At 45.5% G+C, this 25,787-nt stretch overlaps 3 protein-coding genes across 4 annotated transcripts; 2 read left to right on the plus strand and 1 right to left on the minus strand.

Moving 5' to 3' along the window:
- Positions 1-3,762: 3,762 nt before the first annotated feature.
- Positions 3,763-5,863, minus strand: LOC118396207 (histone H4 transcription factor-like). Its single transcript, XM_035790308.1, has 5 exons — positions 5,859-5,863; positions 5,058-5,141; positions 4,699-4,837; positions 4,347-4,471; positions 3,763-4,102 (listed from the first exon to the last, which is right to left on the minus strand). Exons 1-5 carry the CDS (start codon positions 5,861-5,863, stop codon positions 3,763-3,765), a joined length of 693 nt encoding a protein of 230 aa, XP_035646201.1.
- Positions 5,864-5,976: 113 nt separating this feature from the next.
- Positions 5,977-7,262, plus strand: LOC118396208 (histone H4 transcription factor-like). The gene is made up of 4 exons (XM_035790309.2): positions 5,977-6,202; positions 6,461-6,572; positions 6,811-6,963; positions 7,072-7,262. The coding sequence occupies exons 2-4, from the start codon at positions 6,506-6,508 to the stop codon at positions 7,245-7,247; spliced, it is 396 nt and encodes a 131-aa protein (XP_035646202.2). The 5' UTR covers positions 5,977-6,202; positions 6,461-6,505; the 3' UTR covers positions 7,248-7,262.
- Positions 7,263-10,720: 3,458 nt separating this feature from the next.
- On the plus strand, positions 10,721-25,222 carry LOC118396330 (nuclear cap-binding protein subunit 3-like). Of its 2 annotated transcripts, none has more exons than XM_035790456.2 (12): positions 10,721-10,979; positions 15,425-15,527; positions 15,653-15,778; positions 15,849-15,983; positions 16,192-16,328; positions 16,426-16,534; positions 17,271-17,370; positions 20,560-20,660; positions 20,978-21,290; positions 21,840-22,027; positions 22,296-22,478; positions 24,036-25,222. In XM_035790456.2, the coding sequence occupies exons 1-12, from the start codon at positions 10,821-10,823 to the stop codon at positions 24,323-24,325; spliced, it is 1,944 nt and encodes a 647-aa protein (XP_035646349.1). In that variant the 5' UTR covers positions 10,721-10,820; the 3' UTR covers positions 24,326-25,222. The 2 variants fall into 2 exon arrangements, with proteins under 2 accessions (XP_035646349.1, XP_035646348.1); XM_035790455.2 differs by having other exon boundaries at positions 10,724-10,979; positions 21,840-22,033.
- Positions 25,223-25,787: the final 565 nt, after the last annotated feature.

Here is a 25,787-nt window from a genome sequence, read left to right on the forward strand (position 1 = left end):
CCATTGGGGGGGCCAGAGCAGCGAACAGTTTTGACTGGGCTGAGCGGGAACTGTACTTCCTCAGTGGTAGGGAGGCGAGCAGGCCAGAGGTGGATGAACGCAGTGCCCTTGTTTGGGTGTAGGGCCTGATCAGAGCCTGGAGGTACTGAGGTGCCGTTCCCCTCACAGCTCCGTAGGCAAGCACCATGGTCTTGTAGCGGATGCGAGCTTCAACTGGAAGCCAGTGGAGAGAGCGGAGGAGCGGGGTGACGTGAGAGAACTTGGGAAGGTTGAACACCAGACGGGCTGCGGAGTTCTGGATGAGTTGTAGGGGTTTAATGGCACAGGCAGGGAGCCCAGCCAACAGCGAGTTGCAGTAATCCAGACGGGAGATGACAAGTGCCTGGATTAGGACCTGCGCCGCTTCCTGTGTGAGGCAGGGTCGTACTCTGCGGATGTTGTAGAGCATGAACCTACAGGAACGGGCCACCGCCTTGATGTTAGTTGAGAACGACAGGGTGTTGTCCAGGATCACGCCAAGGTTCTTAGCGCTCTGGGAGGAGGACACAATGGAGTTGTCAACCGTGATGGCGAGATCATGGAACGGGCAGTCCTTCCCCGGGAGGAAGAGCAGCTCCGTCTTGCCGAGGTTCAGCTTGAGGTGGTGATCCGTCATCCACACTGATATGTCTGCCAGACATGCAGAGATGCGATTCGCCACCTGGTCATCAGAAGGGGGAAAGGAGAAGATTAATTGTGTGTCGTCTGCATAGCAATGATAGGAGAGACCATGTGAGGTTATGACAGAGCCAAGTGACTAGCGAGAATAGGAGAGGGCCTAGAACAGAGCCCTGGGGGACACCAGTGGTGAGAGCGCGTGGTGAGGAGACAGATTCTCGCCACGCCACCTGGTAGGAGCGACCTGTCAGGTAGGACGCAATCCAAGCGTGGGCCGCGCCGGAGATGCCCAACTCGGAGAGGGTGGAGAGGAGGATCTGATGGTTCACAGTATCGAAGGCAGCCGATAGGTCTAGAAGGATGAGAGCAGAGGAGAGAGAGTTAGCTTTAGCGGTGCGGAGCGCCTCCGTGATACAGAGAAGAGCAGTCTCAGTTGAATGACTAGTCTTGAAACCTGACTGATTTGGATCAAGAAGGTCATTCTGAGAGAGATAGCGGGAGAGCTGGCCAAGGACGGCACGTTCAAGAGTTTTGGAGAGAAAAGAAAGAAGGGATACTGGTCTGTAGTTGTTGACATCGGAGGGATCGAGTGCAGGTTTTTTCAGAAGGGGTGCAACTCTCGCTCTCTTGAAGACGGAAGGGACGTCTGGTTAAAGTGACTATGCATATGTGATAAACAGAGGAGCAGCAGTGTTAAATAGGGTTTGGGGGGGGGGGGGACACAATGCAAATAGTACGGGTAGCCATTTGATTACCTGTTCAGGAGTAAAAGCTGTTGAGAAGACTTGGCACTCCGTTACTGTTTGCCATGCGGTCGTAGAGAAAACTATGACTGGGGTGGGTGGGGTCTTTGAAAATGTTTAGGACCTTCCTCTGACACCGCCTGGTGAAGAGGTCCTGGATGGCAGGCAGCTTAGCCCCAGTGATGTATTGGGCCGTATGCAGAGCAGTTGCCGTACCAGGCAGTGATGCAACCAGTATGACCCATGCCAATTATTTTTTGTTTCCTGGGGGGGAATAGGCTTTGTCGTGCCCTCTTTACGACTGTCTTGGTGTGTTTGGACAGCCCCGCCAATGAGAATGGGGGCGTGCTCAGTCCTCCTTTTCCTGTAGTCCACAATCATCTCCTTAGTCTTGCTTACATTGAGGGATAGGTTGTTATTCTGGCACCACCCGGTCAGGTCTCTGACCTCCACCCTATAGGCTGTCTCGTCATTGTCGGTGATCAGGCCTACCACTGTTATGTCGTCTGCAAACTTAAAGATGGTGTTGGAGTCGTGCCTGATCATGCAGTCATGAGTGAACAGGGAGTACAGGAGGGGACTGAGCACGCATCCCTGAGAGGCCCCTGTGTTGAGGATCAGCGTGGCGGATGTGTTGTTACCTACCCTTACCACCTGGGGGGTGGCCCCTCAGGAAGTCCAGGGTCCAGTTTCAGAGGGAGGTGTTTAGTCCCAGGGTCCTTTGCTTATTGATGAGCTTTGAGGGCACTATGGTGATGAATGCTGAGCTATAGTCAATGAATGGCATGTCCAAGTTGGGAAAATGCAGTGTGGAGTGCAAAAGAGATTGCATCATCTGTGGATCTGTTGGGACAGTATGCAAACCGGAGTGTGTCTAGGGTTTCTGGGATAATGGTGTTGATGTGAGCCATGACCAGCCTTTCAAAGCACTTCATTGGCTATAGATGTGAGTGTTACGGGTCGGTAGTCATTTAGGCAGGTTACCTTAGTGTTTTTGGGCACAGGCACTATGGTGGTCTGCTTAAAACATGTTGGTATTACAGACTCGGACAGGGAGAGGTTGAAAATGTCAGTGAAGACACTTGCCAGTTGGTCAGCGCATGCTCGCAGTACATGTCCTGGTAATCTGTCTGGCCCTGCGGCCTTGTGAATGTTGACCTGTTTAAAGGTCTTACTCGCATCAGCTGTGGAGAGAGTGATCACACAGTCGTCCGGAACAGCTGGTGCTCTCATACATGTTTCAGTGGCAGAGGAAAAAAGCAGATCACCAGTATGGGACTATTACATGGAATTGGCATCAGGGAAAGCAAGGCGTCTTATTTGTGATAAAGTTGTAAGCATGGGGTCAGCAACAGCTAAATCAAAAAATACCACCAACCTGTAGAATCACCTTAAGAACACCCATCCAAAAGCCCATATTATATTAAGTTAAAATAAAAGTGTTCATTCAGTATTGTTGCAATTGTCATTATTACAAAAATGTGTGTGTGTACATATACATATATACTCGTTTTAAAAATCGACCGATTAATCGGTATCGGCTTTTTTTTGGTCCTCCAATAATCGGTATCGGCGTTGAAAAATCATAATCGGTTGACCTCTAGTTTAATTCAACATATGTTCTCTTTTCGACTCACTCTGTATATTTGCATATCTCCTTAGCTATCATACTCTGCTTCCACTGGACATTCTACTGAACTCAGTCCTCCTCTATAATGTTATAGACAGAAGCAGACTACATGGCAGACCAATCCAAACTCATCTCTGGGCATGTCCAGCCAATCATGGCTAGAGGGAAGGTTCCTGGCTTTTTCCATGGCTCGTATTTTATTCCTATTTACAGATGGCATAAACATTTGTTATTAAAGGGACATGAAAGTTCACATGTTCCAGAACACATTTCTGCCAACAAAAATAAAAGTTTAGTTCAAATGCCTCCTGTGAAGTAATGACGCTTGACATAGGGCTAGTTTCCTGAAACGAGTCACATTTAGGCAAGTTCGCTGGTTCATTGATTTATCCTGCATTATAATATAGGCTACCCCTATCTAGTCCCTTCAGCTTAGCGCAAAACATTTTATGATGCAAAACATAGCAACTGTCTGGGTCTTCACAAATAATGGATCAGTTGTTGGAAAACACCTCTTCAGTTCAACTCCACATCTTCTAAAATGTGTGCTGTGATGAGTGCGCCCTGCACTGAGGGCAGATAAGAAGAGGAAGAAGAGGTCCTCCTCCTCACACTCAGACAGGTGTGCCCAGTGACAGGTGCAGCTCTCCCGTCCTGGTGCCTCTCTGTGCTGGGTCACTGCCCAGATGCGAGAGCCATGAGAGAAGCAGTATGTGTAAGAGGTTGTAGTAGTTATACGACCTGCATGCCCAGCTGCTGAGCAGTGTCCTGTAGCATCACAGTGTCCTCCCCTGCCTGAGACGGGTCAACACTAGTCAGAACATAGAATACCCCATCCCCCTGATCCCACACCCCACCCAACAGCACCCCTCTCATCTCCACCTGTACGTCCGTGAAGTGTGCTACCGCCCTGGCATCCTCCTCGTCTTCTCCAGGCCCCAAGCTATCTGTCTGGGAAGCGTCCTCTCCCTCCTCCCCCTCTGGTCTCTCTCTCATCAGTTGCTCTGTCAGCTCCATGCTCTCATAGCGAATCAGCTGCAGACGCATAAAGCCGTCCTCGTGTTTCTTATACCTGGGAGAGAGAGGGAAGAGAGAAACAATACTTAGCCACAAGACCAAAATGATGATCCAAATAGGCTCAGACTTTCTCATTCATTCCCATTCACCCACTAATGATTCTGGAGCCAAACTACTTATATAGAATGAGATCTTACCAATGCAGACTATCTCAACCACATGCACTTTCAAATTGGTTGTCCTAGTATCCTGGCTATAAATGTTCTCTTTGCCATGTTGAATGGCTCAGTAGTTGGTACCTGAATCGTGGGTGTCCAGAGGGCCATTTGAACTGGTGCTTCTTGCGGAGGTGGGCAGTGAGGTTGTTTCCCCTAGTGAAGCACTGCTCACAGACATGACACTTGTAGCGAGCCACAAAATCTCCCTGAGTTGTCAACACAAAAGGTAAACATCTTCAAATAGAGTTTAGGCTTTGAGCGCATACATTATAGTTGTCTTTACATGGCTGACTTGCACAACAGGGCTTCAAATAGTTATTTTCAGCATGGTTCCAGCAAACTATGGTGGATGCATAACTAGGCCTGTCCAGTATAGCTTAGCTTGGCTCAGCAGAGTGAAAAGTATAAAAATGTTGACATCTCCCTCTCTCACCTCATGTACGTTCTTGTAGTGGTTCTTGATGGAGTGCAGTGAGCGTGTGGTGTAGTCACAGTTAGTGAGGTCACAGCGGTAGGCCGGCTCAGTGCTGTGGGTGTCCAGGTGTTTACGAAGGTCGATAAGGTTTTTACAGCTGACACACACACCACAGGAAAGATGGGTTATGATGGGTCACCTTTTACTAACATTCAGGCAATTGTTAACACTTGACCACACTAAACAGGTACTTCTTAAACATAATTTATTTCCTTTTATAATAAAGTATGGACATCATCTCTGTCAAAGAGGGATAGTGTTGGCTTATCATATAGACCGGGAGTCCTGGGTATTACTTTAGTATCTACCTAACCTACCTGTACTCGCAGTATTCACAGCTGTAAGGCTTCTCGTTGCTGTGGCGGAACTTGACGTGGTTCCGCAGCGATGAGCAATCTGCGCTGTGCTCTTGCAGTCATCTTTACAGGATGGCCACTCTTAGGGAGAGTAGCAACAGTGCTGAACTTTCTCCATTTTCAGACAACAACAAAAAAGGCATGCACTGATTCTCACACACAAGCCTGGCATCATTCACAAGTGATAATGTAATCATTCACAAGTGATATGATAATATTGTCACCCATCAGACTGTTCTTGATCTAATCTTGTCTTTACATACAGTGGGGAGAACAAGTATTTGATAACCTGCAAAATCAGCAGTGTTTCCTACAAAGCATGTAGAGGTCTGTAATTTTTATCATAGGTACACTTCAACTGTGAGAGACGGAATCTAAAACAAAAATCCAGAAAATCACACTATGATTTTTAAGTAATTAATTTGCATTTTATTGCATGACATAAGTATCTGATACATCAGAAAAGCATAACTTAATATTTGGTACAGAAACCTGTGTTTGCAATTACAGAAATCATACGTTTCCTGTAGTTCTTGACCAGGTTTGCACACACTGCAGCAGGGATTTTGGCCCACTGGTCATTTTACAACATTAACAATGTCTACACTATATTTATGATCAATTTGATGTTATTTTAATGGACAGAAAAATGTGCTTTTCTTTCAAAAACAAGAATTTGTAAGTGACCCCACTTTGTAACGTAACAAAGTGGAAAAAGTCAAAGGGTGTGGATACTTTCCGAATGCACTGTAAACAGTGTACATCATGACGGTCTTCCATAATTATGGGATAATAATGTTGACCGAACCCTGTGAGTTTATATTTGGAATTTCGTAGTCACAAATTGAAATTCATGTCTCTTGTTTGTTTTCTGTCACTAGGAGCACAGTTGTATATGGAAAGAATGTGGGTTCTGTTCTGTGGAGAGTGCTGAGGAGTTGAAGCGCCACGTCTATTTCCACTGTTACCACACCAAGCTGAAGCAGTGGGGCCGGGGGGTACTCAAGGCCCAGCCCAGCCTCGGCACCTGCACCATTGGCCTCCACAACCGCAACATCGTGCCTGACATCACAGACAACTTAATCTGCCAGTGGGACCAATGTGAGGTGAGACGCTGTTAGTGTGGGTCATATCTAGCTTAGATGTGAAGCTTGTGGACAGACATAGCATTAAGCCAGGCATAGACAAGGAACATGCACAGAACACACACAGCTCTTTTCTTTTAGATGGGTTTAGGTTCTATTCAAGTGGATGAAGCACATCAGGTTAAGTGGGGAAGTTATCAGATCATGTACTTTTGTTGGTCTTACTCTCATAGTAACGGTCTTTGACAATAACACGTCTTTTTGTATGTGTGTTTGCAGCAACCCTCTCTGGTCAACCCAGAGTGGTTCTACCGCCATGTGGAGATGCACAGCATGTGTATGGACGTACCCTCTGCTGAGAATGATACATTGGTGTGCTGTGGCTGGAAGGGTGAGTCCACTGACCCCTGTCAAGATGGTAGTATAGAAAGTAGCAGCTTACAACTATTCAGGAGAAACCACTGAGTCTTTCAGTTGGTGTGTAGTTTTTTATTATCTTGGCATTGACTGTGGATGAAATCGGTAAGAGCAGGGTTGGCCTATAACTGGCTGTAATGATACCTGGAACCAGAGTGAATACCACAACTGAGAATATCAACTGTACTTATTTTCCCCTGACTTTTCTTCAGACTGCGAGGCCAGGTTTAAAGGGCGTTTTAAGCTGCGGGAGCACCTGTGGAGCCACACTGGGGAGAAGGTGGTGGCCTGCCCAATCTGTGGAGGGATGTTTGCCAACAGCACCAAGTTCTTTGACCACATCAGATGGCAGACCACAATCGAGGGTGAGAGGGGAAGGTCAGGGGTGGATTGGATTAATGGCTTTGCTAACATTGTGGAGTATAACCCAATAACATATTTACTACCTAATGACTGTCTCGTACCTCTCGTAGGTCAGAGGTTCCAGTGCTCCCACTGCTCCAAGCGCTTTGCAACGGAGAGACTACTGAGGGACCACATGAGGAATCATGGTCAGTCCCTTGAACTCCCTTCTTTGTATTTTCGATCCCTCCGATGTCAACAACTACAGACCAGTATCCCTTCTCTCTTTTCTCTCCAAAACTCTTGAGCGTGCCGTCCTTAGCCAGCTCTACCGCTATCTCTCTCAGAATGACCTTCTTGATCCAAATCAGTCAGGTTTCAAGACTAGTCATTCAACTGAGACTGCTCTTCTCTGTATCACGGAGGCGCTCCGCACTGCTAAAGCTAACTCTCTCTCCTCTGCTCTCATCCTTCTAGACCTATCGGCTGCCTTCGATACTGTGAACCATCAGATCCTCCTCTCCACCCTCTCCGAGTTGGGCATCTCCGGCGCGGCCCACGCTTGGATTGCGTCCTACCTGACAGGTCGCTCCTACCAGGTGGCGTGGCGAGAATCTGTCTCCTCACCACGCGCTCTCACCACTGGTGTCCCCCAGGGCTCTGTTCTAGGCCCTCTCTTATTCTCGCTATACACCAAGTCACTTGGCTCTGTCATAACCTCACATGGTCTCTCCTATCATTGCTATGCAGACGACACACAATTAATCTTCTCCTTTCCCCCTTCTGATGACCAGGTGGCGAATCGCATCTCTGCATGTCTGGCAGACATATCAGTGTGGATGACGGATCACCACCTCAAGCTGAACCTCAGCAAGACGGAGCTCCTCTTCCTCCCGGGGAAGGACTGCCCGTTCCATGATCTCGCCATCACGGTTGACAACTCCATTGTGTCCTCCTCCCAGAGCGCTAAGAACCTTGGCGTGATCCTGGACAACACCCTGTCGTTCTCAACTAACATCAAGGCGGTGTCCCGTTCCTGTAGGTTCATGCTCTACAACATCCGCAGAGTACGACCCTGCCTCACACAGGAAGCGGCGCAGGTCCTAATCCAGGCACTTGTCATCTCCCGTCTTGATTACTGCAACTCGCTGTTGGCTGGGCTCCCTGCCTGTGCCATTAAACCCCTACAACTCATCCAGAACGCCGCAGCCCGTCTGGTGTTCAACCTTCCCAAGTTCTCTCACGTCACCCCGCTCCTCCGCTCTCTCCACTGGCTTCCAGTTGAAGCTCGCATCCGCTACAAGACCATGGTGCTTGCCTACGGAGCTGTGAGGGGAACGGCACCTCAGTACCTCCAGGCTCTGATCAGGCCCTACACCCAAACAAGGGCACTGCGTTCATCCACCTCTGGCTCTCTCGCCTCCCTACCACTGAGGAAGTACAGTTCCCGCTCAGCCCAGTCAAAACTGTTCGCTGCTCTGGCCCCCCAATGGTGGAACAAACTCCCTCACGACGCCAGGACAGCGGAGTCAATCACCACCTTCCGGAGACACCTGAAACCCCACCTCTTCAAGGAATACCTAGGATAGGGTAAGTAATCCTTCTCACCCCCCTAAAAAGATTTAGATGCACTATTGTAAAGTGACTATTCTACTGGATGTCATAAGGTGAATGCACCAATTTGTAAGTCGCTCTGGATAAGAGCGTCTGCTAAATGACTTAAATGTAAATGTAAAATGTAAAATTTTCACGTTGATCTATCGTTTGCTATGTAATCATAGTCATGAGTTTTGCTCCCACAGTAGCTAAGAAAGTAATACTAAGTGTATGTTGTGTAGTAAGCTGTTAGTAACCCATGTGCCTCACCATTATAATGTGGTCTATTTTCACCGACGGAGGTATTGTAAACATATCGTTCCTGGTCGGCGTGTTCTTGTTTTCTAACTTTTTCAGTACAGCTTTGACAGTGCTACTGATAGTAGTAATCAAATCAAATCAAATGTATTTATATAACCCTTCTTACATCAGCTGATATCTCAAAGTGCTGTACAGAAACCCAGCCTAAAACCCCAAACAGCAAGCAATGCAGGTGTAGAAGCACGGTGGCTAGGAAAAACTCCCTAGAAAGGCCCAATTGTCCCTAGAATTTCTAAGCAAACAGCTGGAGTCAGGGCTTTCTCCTATAGAGCTTCATTTTTATGGAAGGCTCTGCCTACCCATGTGGGTGCTTGGCTTGCACGTGCAAATTCAGCACACACAACATTCTATAATAGAATTGTGTTATTTGACGTGTCAAATGAAAAGCTTATTTAACGCGTCAAATAGTGTTATGATGTGTATCTTTTTTTTTGACACACAAAGACCCAAACGGCGTCCAAAGTGCCTCACCCTAATAATTTAGTTTATTTTCACCTATTAATTTAGCCTTATTTTTTTGTTTGTTGTCCCACCAAGATTTACATGCTAAAATTGCCACTGCCTCTGCTGCAGAGGATAAGTTCATTAGTTACCAGCCTCCGAAATTGCAGCCCAAATAAATGCTTCACAGAGTTCAAGTAACAGACACATCTCAAAATCAACTGTTCAGAGGAGACTGCATGAATCAGGCCTTCATGGTCGAATTGCTGCAAAGATTCCACTACTAAAGGCTAAAGGACACCAATAAGAAGATTACTTGCTTGGGCCAAGAAACACGAGCAATGGAAATTAGACCAGTGGAAATCTGTCCTTTGGTCTGATGAGTCCAAATGGAGATTTTTGGTTCCAACAGCCGTGTCTTTGTGAGACGCAGAGTAGGTGAACGGATGACCTCTGCATGTGTGGTTCCCACCATGAAGCACTGGAGGAGGTGTGATGGTGTGGGGGTGCTTTGCTGGTGACACTGTCAGTGATTTATTTACAATTCAAGGCACACTTAACAAGCATGGCTACCACAGCATTCTGCAGCGATACGCCATCCCATCTGGTTTGCACTTAGTCCCACTATCATTTGTTTTTCAATAGGACAGGACACCTCCAGGCTGTGTAAGGGCAATTTGACCAAGAAGAAGTGATGGAGTGCTGCATCAGATGATCTGGCCTACACAATCACTCGACCTCAACCCAATTGAGATGGTTTGGGTTGAGTTGAACCGCAGAGTGAAGGAAAAGCAGACAAAAAGTACTAAGCATATGTGAGAACTCCTTCAAGAGTGTTGGAAAAGCATTGCATTCCCTCTTCTCCAAATCTCAGTCCAGTCCAACATCTGCATCTCATTTGAGCTTCATTTGAATATGATGACGGTTTATTTAATTTAAGTAACTAAGCCATCTGACTGACATCTGATAGACAAATAAATGCAACTTTGAAAAACACATCTCCACACCTGATCCCATCTACTCAGCTCACTTGCCTCCCATTGGAAACGACAGGATATGGTCTATCTTGGGTAGTTAAAAAATATATTTGCTTCTAAAGAGCTAGTTGCTCTGCAGTGCAATCTAGCTTGACTTGAGGAAAAAGTAACAAAATAAAACATGTTTATTATCACCTGAAACAATATATTTATCATGTCTTGAATTAAAATATATTTTACAATCTCCCAAAATAAATGTGATATCTGAGGAGGGACGGTCTCCTCACACTGAGTACAGTGGTTGGCGGTATTTTTTATTTATTTAACCTTTAACTAGGCAAATATTGCACCATAACGTTGGATGCCAACCGCTGATAAACCTCACCGAAGAAGAACTCAATCTTGCGTTATTAACGCTACGCTCACAGGGTTAATTAAGCAAAGCTTTGCCCACGAGACTCCGTGAAGACGACGTACGGCGAAATGAAGTACGTCACGACGTAAACCGGGCATTTTTTCCTGTTTCGAAACCTGTCGCCCGCATCATGGCCGCAGTACGCAGCCTACGGGTTTCGGTGAAGTCAGACTGCTCAGAGTCGGATTCAGACGGAGATGCCCGCGAATTTGAACCGATGGAGGTGGAGGAGGGCGAACTCGAGGTAGAGGACATCCCCGTTAACCTGTCCTTGAATGACGTGCTGCCGGTGAGTAAAAGTTTTACGAGGCCGCGGGCTCGCGTACCTTCTGGGCCTACGGATAGTGTCTGGTTATTGGGGAGCTCAATGAGCTACTGTAGCAAGACGGCCAAGTAGATAACGCTAGCCACTGTATAACTAGTCAATATCCTCGCTTTCAGTACCCATGTTTTTAGCTAGCAGCCAACTTGCAAGCTACAGTATACTTGTTGATTTTTAAGCGGTAGCAAACTAACGTTAACTTTACATACATATGACGAACTATGCGGGACACATTTTCTGATTATTATATTTTAGTATAATAATAATAATGATATTATATATTATTACATTTGTAGTCGGTCCAAATGATTAGCCAAGCAAGGGAAGTTTTCAATTTAAACCTTCAGCCCTCGTTTTCAGTGTAGTTTGCAAGTGCACAATTATGTTCAATTCGGGGCATTGAACGCCCCATAATTCAATTTGCAATGATTGTACATCTGCTAAGAGATGTCCGCCAAAACTTAAGTTGAACGTCAATATGGAGTCAACATACAAGTGTAAGTAAAAATGTCAATTTTCCTTCTTCGGAAGTAGCTTGGCAGGCTAACGTTTAGTTAGCTAATTCATTTGCTAGCTATCATACAGTAGGCGTACACTAACTATATAATTATTAATATAAGTAATCACAATTGACTGTGGCGCAAACTACCGGTGGCTGAAAACAACACAATCGTTGCGGGATGAACGAGTGAATTTCCGGGCAGTCCATTTAAAAATAATTCCTTCCTCCCTCACCCTGCCAGTGTATAATCTGACAGCTCTCTGGATTTAGGAACGCACAGAGCGCACTCTGGCACTCCAGATTGCCCATTCGTAAATACAATCTGGCAACGCTCTGGATTTCCGAACACCCAGAGTGCTCTCTGCCACTCCAGATTGAATTTATGAACACACACGAAACCGTAAAATGTTTAGCTCGTCATTTGTTATGCTAGCAATAGGTTGCATAGTAACTAACATCAACTTCTAGTATACTCAACTGAAACGATACCATTTGTTTAGTGTACGAAAATGAACTAGTAGTATATACTCAATTAAGTATGTAGTATACATCATGCAAGTATGGGTATTCGAAAAAACATCTTAGTTGATTGGTAGTTTTGAAGTAATCGTGAAAAAAACAGGTCTTATTTTAGGGCATTTTTCACCCTGCCAGCTCTTATTAGCACCGTGTCACCAACTGGCCTTCTGAACATTCTATTCCTAGCCCATTGTTTTACGTCACAATACCAGCATTGCCATTGTGAGCAATGTAAACTGCCAGCGTTAACCTTGATGGCTGACCCATGGTAACTTATTATTAACAAGGTTATGGCTACTTCATGAGTGAGCTCACCATTCGCCTGGTTACATGTTGCGGTGACTCACGATGCTAGGGATGCATCAAATGTTAAACATTTTCTGGTCATGGGGTAACATATATATATATATTTTTTAATTCTCAGAAAAAGGTGGGAAAATCCGAACAAAACGCTAGACTGTCATTGAAAATAACAATTTGTTCGTAACTGACTTGCCTAGTTAAATAAAATACCCTGAAGCATCGGTTAAGGGTACAAGCAGCAATATGATTGACATAAATCAGCATGCAACCAATGTTCCATGATTTTCCAAATGGTCACTCATTACTTTGTGTGTATAATCTCGTATTAGGCCTGTGTTGCTTTTGGGAGAGTAAAAAGATAACTATAACAGGTATTGAACCCCGGCCAAAGAGTTTACTAGTCAGATGTGCTAACCTCAACCCTAGTATGTGTAACTGATGTGAAATGGCTAGCTAGTTAGCGGGGTGTGCGCTAATAGCGTTTCAATCGGTGACGTCACTCGCTCCGAGACCTTGAAGTAGTGGTTCCCCTTGCTCTGCTGCAGCTTTTGTGGATCGATGAGTAATGATGCTTCGAATGTGGCTGTGTGCAGAGGGTCTCTGGTTCGAGCCCAGGTAGGGGCGAGGAGAGGGACGGAAGCAAAACTGTTACATTGATGCTGTTGACCCCGATCACTGGTTGCTGTGGAAAAGATGGTGGTCAAAAGGGGGGTGAGTGTAACCGATGTGAAATGACTAGCTAGTTAGCGGGCGTGCGCTAATAGCGTTTCAATCGGTGACGTCACTCGCTCTGAGACATTGAAGTAGTTGTTCCCCTTGCTCTGCGTGGCCCACGGATTTTGTGGAGCGATGGGTAACGATGCTTCGTGGGCAGTTGTAGATGTGTGCAAAGGTTCCCTGGTTCGAGCCCAGGTAGGGGTGAGGAGAGGAACGGAAGCTATACTGTTACATATACATGCATTATGAAATCATCTTAATATCTCACATGACCGTGTGAATGAACAGCGTCTGAATATAAAATACATAAGCGTGCGTCTTCCACAGCCAGCCAAGAAATAACGACATGCAACCCTTGTGGTTAACAAATTTACCTCAACATGCCCCTCGTTTCAGCGAGAAGGCAGAGTGCTCGCTGCCGTTGACGGCACAAGTTTTTAGCGGACCTTTTTGAGATGGCTACTTGTGCGAGAAGGCAGAGCGGCTGGTTGATGAATTTAACAATGAATGTACTAGGAAAATTTGTTTCTGTTGACCAGGGGTGACTGAATTAATGTTCATGATTATTGATAATAGTTATAGTAATCAAGTATAATATGAAAACTGGTAGTATTAAACATAAATCATCATATTACAAAGTAATAGGTAAATACTTTTTCAGTCCTATGTCTTGAGTTAGCAGTGTGGAAATGGATGGGGGAAAAAACTTACGCAGAGTTTTCTTCTGAAATTTAATTTGAGATCTTAGGTTGTAATCTATTGGAATTATTTAGCAATTGCAGTAATACTGAATAGTGTATATTCTTACTCAAGTAGTAATTACTCAGAATTGCAAAATATAACATTTTATAATTAAGTTGATCACTTACAACCTTAAAATAACAATTTATAGCATAACAATGAGACTGACACTAACCAAAAACACCATACTATTTATACGTCAATATAAATCTGGTAGCTCTCAAAAGAGCCTTTGCTTTGCGGAGCAGTTCGTTTTCCAGAGTTTGCTGCCTGCCATGTCATCAGTTATTGCTACGCTTTCACAGAGAGGCCTAGTTTACATTTAACATTCTTGTCATTTAGCAGACACTCTCGTCCACAGTGACTTACTAGAGCAATTCGGGTTAAGTGCCTTGCTCAATGGTATATTGGCAGATTTTTCACCTAGTCGGCTTGGGGGTTTGAACCTGCCACCTTTTGGTTAATGCCCTTAACCGCTAGACTACAAACTACAAAAAGGCAAATGGTGGTAGATAAACCATATGCTGGTTAAATAAGGCTGCTTTTAGAACTTTCATACAGCCATTGTTTTGCGGAAATGGGGACATGACTATTTCGCCAAATATCTCAAGGTATATTTCCCCCTTCTGATGACCAGGTGGCGAATCGCATCTCTGCATGTCTGGCAGACATATCAGTGTGGATGACGGATCACCACCTCAAGCTGAACCTCGGCAAGATGGAGCTGCTCTTCCTCCCGGGGAAGGACTGCCCGTTCCATGATCTCGCCATCACGGTTGACAACTCCATTGTGTCCTCCTCCCAGAGCGCTAAGAACCTTGGCGTGATCCTGGACAACACCCTGTCGTTCTCAACTAACATCAAGGCGGTGGCCCGTTCCTGTAGGTTCATGCTCTACAACATCCGCAGAGTACGACCCTGCCTCACACAGGAAGCGGCGCAGGTCCTAATCCAGGCACTTGTCATCTCCCGTCTGGATTACTGCAACTCGCTGTTGGCTGGGCTCCCTGCCTGTGCCATTAAACCCCTACAACTCATCCAGAACGCCGCAGCCCGTCTGGTGTTCAACCTTCCCAAGTTCTCTCACGTCACCCCGCTCCTCCGCTCTCTCCACTGGCTTCCAGTTGAAGCTCGCATCCGCTACAAGACCATGGTGCTTGCCTACGGAGCTGTGAGGGGAACGGCACCTCAGTACCTCCAGGCTCTGATCAGGCCCTACACCCAAACAAGGGCACTGCGTTCATCCACCTCTGGCCTGCTCGCCTCCCTACCACTGAGGAAGTACAGTTCCCGCTCAGCCCAGTCAAAACTGTTCGCTGCTCTGGCCCCCCAATGGTGGAACAAACTCCCTCACGACGCCAGGACAGCGGAGTCAATCACCACCTTCCGGAGACACCTGAAACCCCACCTCTTTAAGGAATACCTAGGATAGGATAAAGTACATTTAAGTCATTTAGCAGACGCTCTTATCCAAAGTAATCCTTCTCACCCCCCTTAAAAGATTTAGATGCACTATTGTAAAGTGGCTGTTCCACTGGATGTCATAAGGTGAATGCACCAATTTGTAACTCGCTCTGGATGGAGCGTCTGCTAAATGACTTAAATGTAAATGTTGACTTTGTGTTTCTAGGAGGCGATTGAGAGGACGGAGAAGAGCACAGAAAGTTCCCACTTCTGTGCACAGGCCAACCCAGCCCAGATTGTGGTGCTAGACAGAGACACCATGAAGAAAGGTACATACACACACACAGCGCTGGATAGAGACAAAATGAAGAAAAGTACATGCAAATAGACTTAGCTGGCTTTTTTTTAATCACTTTCACACTTATTCATATACTGAATACACTCTCTTTCTCAGCCATCCCTAACTTGCGCCTGGAGGCGTTGCACGTGGCGGGTGTGGATGATATGAGCACCCAGGATGTGTTTGGCTACTTTAAGGAGTACCCTCCAGCACACATCGAGTGGATCGACGACACCTCCTGTGAGTAACACACAGCGGCAACTGACAACAAATGGGCTGTTTTAACATGTCATTAAATATGGTTTCCTAGGTAACGTGGTGTGGCTGGATGATGTCACTTCCACCCGGGCTCTGATCAACATCAGCCACGTGCCTGACCCAGAGGTGGTTACCAAAGAGACAGACGACACCAAAGAACTTGGTGATCCCACCCAGGAGAGCAAGGGTACTGTTCGGAGCGTGTGTGCGCTTGTTCATGTACTGTCCAGTGTGTGTGTCCTTGTTCCAATGTTCAGTGTCTATGTTTTATGATCAGATATAGTGGGTAATTCTGTGTTAATGGTCAGAACTGCGATGTTGTGCTTGTGTGGTCAGTCATATGAAGCATGTACTTGATGTGTTTTGTCACTGAAATTTGCCTGCCATTCTCTCAGCTCGAGGGCAATCCGATGATGATGATGGAGATGTGGAGGAGGAGCAAAAAGAGCCGGTGAAAGAGAACCGTGAGGAGAGTGAGGGAAAAGCCAGCGTGGGAGAGACTGAGGAGAAAACAGAGCCTGAGACCACTCAGGTAAAACTGTATGCCTGACTGTTTTCTGTGGAAAACATTGCATGTTAGTAACCTGTGTGTCTGTGGAAAAGCTGCATGTTGTTTATCTTTGTTTCAGGTGGACCTGCTGTCCCAGGCAGAGATTGAGTCACTGCTCCGGAATGACCTACGTCCAGCCACCAAACCCTTCAAGGGCAACAGACTCTTCCTGAGGTTGGCCACTCACGGTGAAAATGCTTGCATACATACATGCATGCATACATGCTAACATGCATAACATACATACAGTACCAGTCAAATGTTTGGACACTCTTTTCTTCTATTCTTCAAAGTAGCCATTCTTTGCCTCGATGACAGCTTTATACAATCTTGGCATTCTCTCAACCAGCTTCATGAGGTTACCTGGAATGCATTTCAATTAACAGTTGTGCCTTGTTTAAAGTTCATTTGTGTCATTTCTTTCTTTAATGAGTTTGAGCCAATCAGTTGTTGTGACAAGGTATGGGGTGGTATATAGAAGATAGCCCTATTTGGTAAAAGACCAGGTCCATATTATGGCAAGAACAGCTCAAATAAGCAAAGATAGACTTATTTATCATTACTCTAAGACATGAAGGTCAGTCAATCCGGAAGGTTTCTTCAAGTACAGTCGCAAAATCCATCAAGCACCATGACGAAACTGCCACAGGAAAGGAAGAGAAAGAGTTACCTCTGCTACAGAGGAGTAGGATGGTCAAATAAAAATCCTTGAATGAGTAGGTGTGTCCAAACTTTTGACTGGTACTGTACAGACACGCTCACAAGACGTATACACACTACAAACAAAGGCTTCGGACACCAAGCTAGCAACATTTATAAGTCACAAGTATTAGTTTCTTCTTGAGAATTTGAAGATGTATTTGACATCTGAAGGAGTGGCACGATTAGGATTCTGGTACAATGTTTCTCTCACTGTGTGTTCAGATGATAAGAAGGAGCTGGGTGCTGCGAGGAAGAGCAGATATTACATGAAGTACGGCAACCCCAACTACGGAGGCATGAGGGGCATCCTCAGCAACTCCTGGTAACCACACACACACCTACTTCCTTGCTTCAACATTCATTCATACATGCTGGATAGGCACACCAGATGACCCTGTGGTGCGTCTCCATGGCGATACAGTGGTGTGCTAAGCCATCATGGCAGCCGCCACCAGACAGTCAGACCCTCATCACCACCATGGCTGACCGGAACTGATATGCTGCTACATGTTGTACATGGTCCTCCTTTGTCTTTTTGCTCACTATTTCCTGACATGAGTCTGCACTTTCCCTCTATCAGAAAAATACAAGGTTCAACATTACTAACATTCAGGGATGCAAACTAGTCACCTTTCGGCTGAATTTCGCCATTTTGAATCCAAAATAGGTGACCTACGTGAATCGTGTAGATCCGATGGGGGCTTTGGATCACTCCTGGCTGTAAGCGAACAAGTGATGCGCGTTTGTAAGCGAACAAGTGATGCGCGTTTGTAAGCGAACGAGTGATGCGCGTTTGTAAGCGAACGAGTGATGCGCGTTTGTAAGCGAACGAGTGATGCGCGTTTGTAAGCGAACGAGTGATGCGCGTTTGTAAGCGAACGAGTGATGCGCGTTTGTAAGCGAACGAGTGATGCGCGTTTGTAAGCGAACGAGTGATGCGCGTTTGTAAGCGAACGAGTGATGCGCGTTTGTAAGCGAACGAGTGATGCGCGTTTGTGCGAACGAGTGATGCGCGTTTGTAAGCGAACGAGTGATGCGCGTTTGTAAGCGAACGAGTGATGCGCGTTTAAGCGAACGAGTGATGCGCGTTTGTAAGCGAACGAGTGATGCGCGTTTGTAAGCGAACGAGTGATGCGCGTTTGTAAGCGAACGAGTGATGCGCGTTTGTAAGCGAACGAGTGATGCGCGTTTGTAAGCGAACGAGTGATGCGCGTTTGTAAGCGAACGAGTGATGCGCGTTTGTAAGCGAACGAGTGATGCGCGTTTGTAAGCGAACGAGTGATGCGCGTTGTAAGCGAACGAGTGATGCGCGTTTGTAAGCGAACGAGTGATGCGCGTTTGTAAGCGAACGAGTGATGCGCGTTTGTAAGCGAACGAGTGATGCGCGTTTGTAAGCGAACGAGTGATGCGCGTTTGTAAGCGAACGAGTGATGCGCGTTTGTAAGCGAACGAGTGATGCGCGTTTGTAAGCGAACGAGTGATGCGCGTTTGTAAGCGAACGAGTGATGCTGGCTCTATCCGAAGGCTCAGCCAATCATTCACATAGCAGAAGGAAGCACGCGACTGAAGAGAGAAGAGGCGACCAGTTTGCTCGTTACAGAATCAGTGCGCGACTGAAGAGAGAAGAGACAACCAGTCGCCATGTGTGCAGTGTTTGCTCCGACACATTGGTGCAGCTTGGCTGGGTTGTGTTTCGGAGGGCGCACGGCTCTCGACCTTTGCCTCTCCCAAGTCCGTACTGGAGTTGAAGTGATGAGACGACTAACTACCAATTGGATACCACAAAATTGGGGAGAAAACGTTGTTAAAAAATCTAATTAAACCTAACCAATTCGCTATAGTATTAACTGGTATACGACTCCTTGCCGTTCCTCAAGTTATAACGCGTTAGTTGCGTACTGGACCCTGGCAATCTGTGTGAAATGTTGACTAGCTAACAAACTGTTTTCCCTCTACAGTATGTGGTTAATTCTCAGAATGAGAGAATTAGGTGAAAAATTAGGTGTTGCTTGTTAATAAACAAGTGGATTCAGGGATCAAGTGTAGCTGGAGCTGGGCCTGGCTTAAGCTGGGTGCCACTATAGAGGTGAAAGAAAACACTTTCCTTCTTTCAATACAGTGGATAAAAGGGGTATGCCAGGTGTACTCTGCCTGAAAGAGATCTATTATGCCACGAAAAGGGTCTCATGCTCTGCTGGCACATTGGAGAACAGATGTCCACAGGCAAAGTGTTCAATGTAATACCGTGCATTGTAGCCCAAAGATATTGCTTTTGTTGTGTTTAACTTGACAGTAAAACTTTTGTATGAGTGAGGGGGGATTATTAAATATTTTACTCAGTGAATGTTATTTTTGCACACATGTAGCCTTGTGCACTTGATCAATGTCTACTATAGTGGTCACTATAATAGAGCAGCAAGAGAATGCCTGTTTGTTTCATTATATTTCTACTTTTAAGATGTTTTTTTCCCCAAGTGCAATATTTAGATGTGTGTGTGGTCAGAAGTGTTCTATTATAAAGGCTGGCATGGTAACTGTAATATTAGTGCATTGTTTTTTTTCTCAAGACTTGAGTGTAATTTGCAGTAAAATCTAGGCAACAAATCCCATTGGATTGCTTTCTTTACATTGTTTTAGCTGTGAGTTAGGTTCACATGAACCACTTTTTATTTTACACCCAGACTGATCATGGAGATCATGTTGTTTAATTAGTTAACATCCCTGCTCGGGGGAAATGCAGGTTTTCAGTGAAGAAGAAAGGTGTCATCTTTTTGAGACCTCACAGGTTTGCATCCCTGAACATTTGTTAGTCATCCGTGTCTTGAACACAACAGAAATCATTCTCTTTCCCTTTTATTCTCCCATCACTCACTTTCTCTACTTATCTATTCTGTCTTTTTTCAGTTTATTTCCACTTCTATCACAATGCTGGACATGCTGCTTAGTCTAGAATCCCCAAATGTATAACTGGACTTGGTAGCCAGTTCCAGTACTTTAATTAATTATTCCCTCTAATCAGAGACTGATCTAAACCTGGGACACCAGGTACAACAGAAAACCAGCAGTACTCTGGATCCTGTAGGGAAAGATTTGAATATCCCTGGACTAGAAGGTTAAGGGGATGTGGTTAGGTTAGAAGTTGAAGATGTAGGTTGGGTACTAGGTGAGGTATAGACTGTGCTGTGTGAAGTATAGAAGATATAGGGTGGGTGTTAGGTGAGGTATAGACTGTACTGTGTAAGGTATAGAAGGTAGAGTGGGTACTAGGTGAGGTATAGACTGTGCTTTGAAGTATAGGGTGGGTACTAGGTGAGGTATAGACTGCTTTGAAGTATAGGGTGGGTACTAGGTGAGGTATAGACTGTGCTGTGTGAAGTATAGAAGGTATAGGATGGGTATTAGGTGAGGTATAGACTACTGTGTGAAGTATTGAAGGTATAGGGTGGGTAGTAGGTGAGGTATAGACTGCTGTGTGAAGTATATGAGTGGGTATGTCTGTCACCTTCTGCAGGAAGAGACGGTATCACACACACAGAATTGTGAGCAAGAGCAAGAAACCCCTCATAGGGGACAGCATGGGGGACACACCACCCTACAAACACAGCCACTCTGGTAAATACACATCAACACACTGCTCTACACACACACACACTGCCCTACACACACACTGCCCTACACACACACTGCCCTACACACACACTGCCCTACACACACACACACTGCCCTACACACACACACACACACACTGCCCTACACACACCAACCCTGGGAACAACACACTCACACGCCACCCTAAATATACTTGGGTGACAACACTCACACACAAACAGTTACAGATGAGGCCCAACTGCCATGTGCAAATGTTAATTTACAGATCCCCTGTGTTAATCTGACTTCCTCCCCTTCTCTCGCCTTCACCCCCTCTCCAGCTGACCTGATCAACCTGCCAGAAGAACCAATAGAAGAAGAAGAGGATGAGGAAGAGGGGGAAGAGGACATGGACTCAGACGACAGGGTTGTGGAGTACAAGGAGAAGGGGGAAAGAGGGAGGTTGAGGGTGGGGGGCCCAGTGGTGGCCCTGTGGAGTCGTTTGGGAAGACCCTCTTCCCCCTCGGTCTTGTCGGACTCAGACGAGATGGACTATGACTTGGAGCTCAAGATGATCTCCACCCCCTCTCCCAAGAAGAGCATGAAGATGACCATGTACGCAGACGAGGTCGAGACCAACCTCAGGACTATACGGTCAGTGGGTGGTGGGTGACCATGTATTCTGACAAGGACATGACCAACCTCAGGACTATACGGTCAGTGGGTGGTGGGTGACCATGTATTCTGACAAGGACATGACCAACCTCAGGACTATACGGTCAGTGGGTGACCATGTATCCTGACAAGGCCATGACCAACCTCAGGACTATACGGTCAGTGGGTGGTGGGTGACCATGTATCCTGACAAGGCCATGACCAACCTCAGGACTATACGGTCAGTGGGTGACCATGTATCCTGACAAGGCCATGACCAACCTCAGGACTATACGGTCAGTGGGTGACCATGTATCCTGACAAGGCCATAACCAACCTCAGGACTATACAGTCAGTGGGTGACCATGTATCCTGACAAGGCCATGACCAACCTCAGGACTATACGGTCAGTGGGTGGTGGGTGACCATGTATTCTGACAAGGACATGACCAACCGCAGGAGATTAGTCTTTTTCTGTGAGTGTGTAGAATGTGGACCCTTTTAATATAGGTAAACATAGTGAAAACATTTGCTGTCTGTGTTTTTCAGACACTCTGCTGTTCGGCGTGACAGCGGCTCGGGGGGTAGTGGCATCCGGAACAGGATTGGTGGAGGATCGGTGGGCGAGACCAAAAGCAGTGCGATGGAGAAAGTGATTGACGTGAGGCAGCTATTGGAGGAGAAGAGACGTGGCCTATCCCAGCACAAACATCGCCACCCTGTGGCCAGCATTGGAAGTACGGGTCAGTTGTCCACCACTCCAAAGTCAATCAACTCTTTTTTTTTTGTCAGGTGGCGAATACAACCGGTGTAGACCTTACAGTGAAATGCTGAATTACAAGCCCTTAACCAACAATGCAGTTTTAATAAGAAAAGTGTTAAATTATTTACAAAAATAAACTGAAGTAATACGTAAATATACATAACATTATCAATGTAATATTGTTCCCAGACACTGTGTATGTTGAGTGCTGTATTTAACCATGTTCTGGGTTGTGTGTGTAGATGTGAGGCAGCGGTTAGGGAAGAGGCCGTACTCTTCTGAGAGACGACACTCCACCTCTCCCGTCGCCTCCCGAGACTCTTCCCCTCCCCGAGAGCCGATCACAGATGTGCACAGGCGACTGGGCGTGGTAATACAAGACACCCGCAGCCTCCACCCCGATTCGTCCAAAGACAGGAAATCAAGTAAATAAGGAAGAAAAACGCACATGTCCATATACTGCTATTAGTCAATAATGCAGTAGTTTTGTTGAAAAGACACTGATAGAAAGTGCTTTAACCTCTCTGGGATATTTGGGACGGTAGCGTCCCACCCCGTCAACAGCCAGTGAAAGTGCAGGGTGCCAAATTCAAAACAACAAAAATCTCACAATTAAAATTCCTCAAGCATACAAGTATTTTACACCATTTTAAAGATATAATTCTTGTTAATCCAGCCACAGTGTCTGATTTAAAAAAGGCTTTACAGCGAAAGCACCACAAACGATTAAGTCACCACCAAGCCACAGAAAAACAGCCATTTATCCAGCCAAAGAGAGGAGTCACAAAATGCAGAAAGACATCAAATGAATCACTAACCTTTGATGATCTTCATCAGATGACACTCATAGGACATCATGTTACACAATACATGTATGTTTTGTTCGATAAAGTGCCTATTTATATCCAAAAATCTCAGTTTACATTGGCGTGTTATGTTCAGTATTTCCAAAACATCCGGTGATTTTGCAGAGAGCCACATCAATTTGCAGATATACTCATAATAACCATTGCTAAAAGATTCAACTGTTATGCATTGAATTATAGATCCACTTCTCCTTAATGCAACCGCTGTGTCAGATTTCAAAAAAGCTTTACGGAAAAAGCACACCATGCAATAATCCGAGTACATCGCTCCGAGACCAAAACAGCCAAAGAGATATCCGCCATGTTGTGCAGTCAACAGTCAGAATTAGCATTATAAATATTCACTTACCTTTGACGATCTTCATTAGAATGCACTCCCAGGAATCCCAGTTCCACAATAAATGTTTGATTTGTTCGATAAAGTTCATAATTTATGTCCAAATACCTTCCTTTGTTAAAGCATTTGGTAAACAAATCCAAAGCGCGTGCAAGTCCAGCCGAAAGGTCGGACGAAAAGTCCAAAAAGTTATATTACAGGTCGTAGAAATATGTCACTAAGTATAGAATCAATCTTTAGCATGTTCTGGCATCTTTAAAATAGCTGCCAGAAGAAAGTCACACAAAATAAGAAAATATAACTACAAATAAGTAAAGTACAAAACACACACACAATAATATTCCAACCAAAGAATTCCTTTGTCTGTAAAAAAGCAATGGAACGCGAGGCAACTTTCACATTAACGCGCATCACGAGCCCAGGGCTCTCTGCCAAACACCTTACTCATTCCCCTCTCATTTGGCCCTCCTTCACAGTAGAAGCATCAAACAAGGTTCTAGTTGACATCTAGTGGAAGCCTTAGGAAGTGCAACATGACCAATATCCTACTGTCTTCAATAGGGAATGAGTTGAAAAACGACCAACCTCAGATTTCCCACTTCCTGGTTGGATTTTTTTCTCAGGTTTTCGCCTGCCATATGAGTTCTGTTACACTCAGACATCATTCAAGCTGTTTTAGAAACTTCAGTGTGTTTTCAATCAAAATATACTAATTATATGCTACTCAATACTGCCCCCCAGTCACCAAGAAATTAATATTGAACCCCCTCCCTCTCCAGGTCGTCTGTGGAACAGGCTCGGCCCCTCCTCCTATAAGGGCGAAGTTCCCGAGCGGAAGCCTCCCAGTCACAGAGCGGGTTCGGGATCAACCAGCTCCAGGTTGGGGGGGCGGGGAGAAGAAGACGTTGAGAAGGAGAACGACTCTGCACTGCAGAAGGTGTGGGGGGCCTTGATCAAACAGAAGGAACAGCAGACCCACAAGATGAAGAGGAGTCGGCTTGACAAACTGCCCTCGCTACAGATAGAGATCAGCCGGGAGAGCAGCATTGGGTCCGACTCAGACTCCTGAGGGAGGGGAGGGGTAGGGAGGAGGCAGAGAATGAGTAGGGGAGTGAGACGTGTTGATAGAAACTGAGTCGGGGGAAGAGAGGTGTGAGTGAAATGCAGAATAAATACAAATGGTGGGGGATGGTTTAGATCAGTGTGGATGGGGTCATGCCTTCATCTAGAGCAGAAAGGTGACCACCCCCACCCTTGCTCTCCTCTTGAGTTACTCGTCTCTGTTTAGATCCTTATGGGCCCCCGTCGCTGTGACCTAGTCCATCGTACCAACACAAAAGAACTGGACAGAATTGTCTGATGTGGAAAGAAGTTGTTTGTTAGGACAGGAGGCACATGATCTCTGCAGCCCATGGGACTGGTGTTCTGATCAAATGTGTTCCTGTGACATTTTACTGATGGCCTACCTACAATTCATGTCATGTCAAATATTTAAAGGGCAATATAAATGTCTCTGTTGGCCCCTGTGATGTCAACTACAGAAGAACTGGGACAAGGATACGATTCGGATACTGAGCGCTCTCCCTGTCTCTGTGTGGACCCAGACACAGGATCATACAGTCTATGGTATATATGTGTGAGTGACTTTGAACAACAAATATTGAGTTTGTGGCATTTAATTTCCTTCCACAGGCTTGGCCCATAGAGACCACTAAACCAGATGAATCGATTCTCTACTGAAAGGTTTTGTACTGTCTCAATGTTTTATGTGCAAATGGCCAATGTTAAGTTTTTCAAGGCGGAAGATTCTTCAATGGCTGTGCCATCATTCAAAGCCCCATAGTACACTACTTTTGACCAATGTAGGGAATAGTGTGCCGGTTTGAGGACGACCTTACATTCCCAGACAGAAAAGGAATTGATTTCATTAAGGCCTAAGCAGAAATAAAACATGTCAACAACTGTCTGCTTGTCTTGGCAATGGTGACAACTCTTTATTTGACCTGGTAATTTGACTGCGAATACGATCAACTAGGTCATTTTCCAAGAAGAAACATTGATAGGATAGCCTTAAACATGTTGGTTTGGTGTCTAACAGTTCAAGAGTTATGGTTGGGAAGTTATTGTGTGTGCACACAGTCAAGTTTGGTTTCATTTTTCCATTTTCTACATTATAGAATAATAGTGAAGACATCAAAATGATGAAATCATATAGTAGCCAAACGTGTTAAACAAATCAAAATAGGTTTGAGATTCTTCATAGTAGCCACCCTTACCCTTGACAACTTTGCACATTTGGCAATCTCTCAACCAATTAACAGGTTTGCCTTATTAAAAGATAATTTGTGGAATTTCTTTACTTAATGTGTTGGAGCCAATCAGTTGTTGTGACAAGGTAGGGGTGGTATACAGAAGATTGCCCCATTTGGTAAAATAACAAGTCCATATAATGGCAAGAACAGCTCAAATAAGCAACGCGAAATGACAGTCCGTTACTTTAAGACATGAAGATCAGTCATCTGGGAAATGTC

The sequence above is a fragment of the Oncorhynchus keta genome, chromosome 17, assembly GCF_023373465.1.
Source record: "Oncorhynchus keta strain PuntledgeMale-10-30-2019 chromosome 17, Oket_V2, whole genome shotgun sequence".
Lineage (NCBI taxonomy): Eukaryota > Metazoa > Chordata > Actinopteri > Salmoniformes > Salmonidae > Oncorhynchus > Oncorhynchus keta.

What these genes read in the sequence shown, in the direction of transcription:
- LOC118396207 (XM_035790308.1), bottom strand. An exon ending in ACTACAAGAACGTACATGAG is followed by an intron (nt 4,472 to 4,698) that starts GTGAGAGAGGGA and finishes TTGACAACTCAG; the next exon opens with GGAGATTTTGTGGCTCGCTA. An exon ending in TCTGGACACCCACGATTCAG is followed by an intron (nt 4,103 to 4,346) that starts GTACCAACTACT and finishes TCTCTCTCCCAG; the next exon opens with GTATAAGAAACACGAGGACG.
- LOC118396208 (XM_035790309.2), top strand. Translation starts at nt 6,506, where the DNA reads ATGCACAGCATGTGTATGGACGTACCCTCTGCTGAGAATGATACATTG. An exon ending in GGTGTGCTGTGGCTGGAAGG is followed by an intron (nt 6,573 to 6,810) that starts GTGAGTCCACTG and finishes ACTTTTCTTCAG; the next exon opens with ACTGCGAGGCCAGGTTTAAA. An exon ending in ATGGCAGACCACAATCGAGG is followed by an intron (nt 6,964 to 7,071) that starts GTGAGAGGGGAA and finishes TACCTCTCGTAG; the next exon opens with GTCAGAGGTTCCAGTGCTCC.
- LOC118396330 (XM_035790455.2), top strand. Translation starts at nt 10,821, where the DNA reads ATGGCCGCAGTACGCAGCCTACGGGTTTCGGTGAAGTCAGACTGCTCA. An exon ending in CAGAGCCTGAGACCACTCAG is followed by an intron (nt 16,329 to 16,425) that starts GTAAAACTGTAT and finishes TCTTTGTTTCAG; the next exon opens with GTGGACCTGCTGTCCCAGGC. An exon ending in CTACAAACACAGCCACTCTG is followed by an intron (nt 20,661 to 20,977) that starts GTAAATACACAT and finishes CCCCCTCTCCAG; the next exon opens with CTGACCTGATCAACCTGCCA.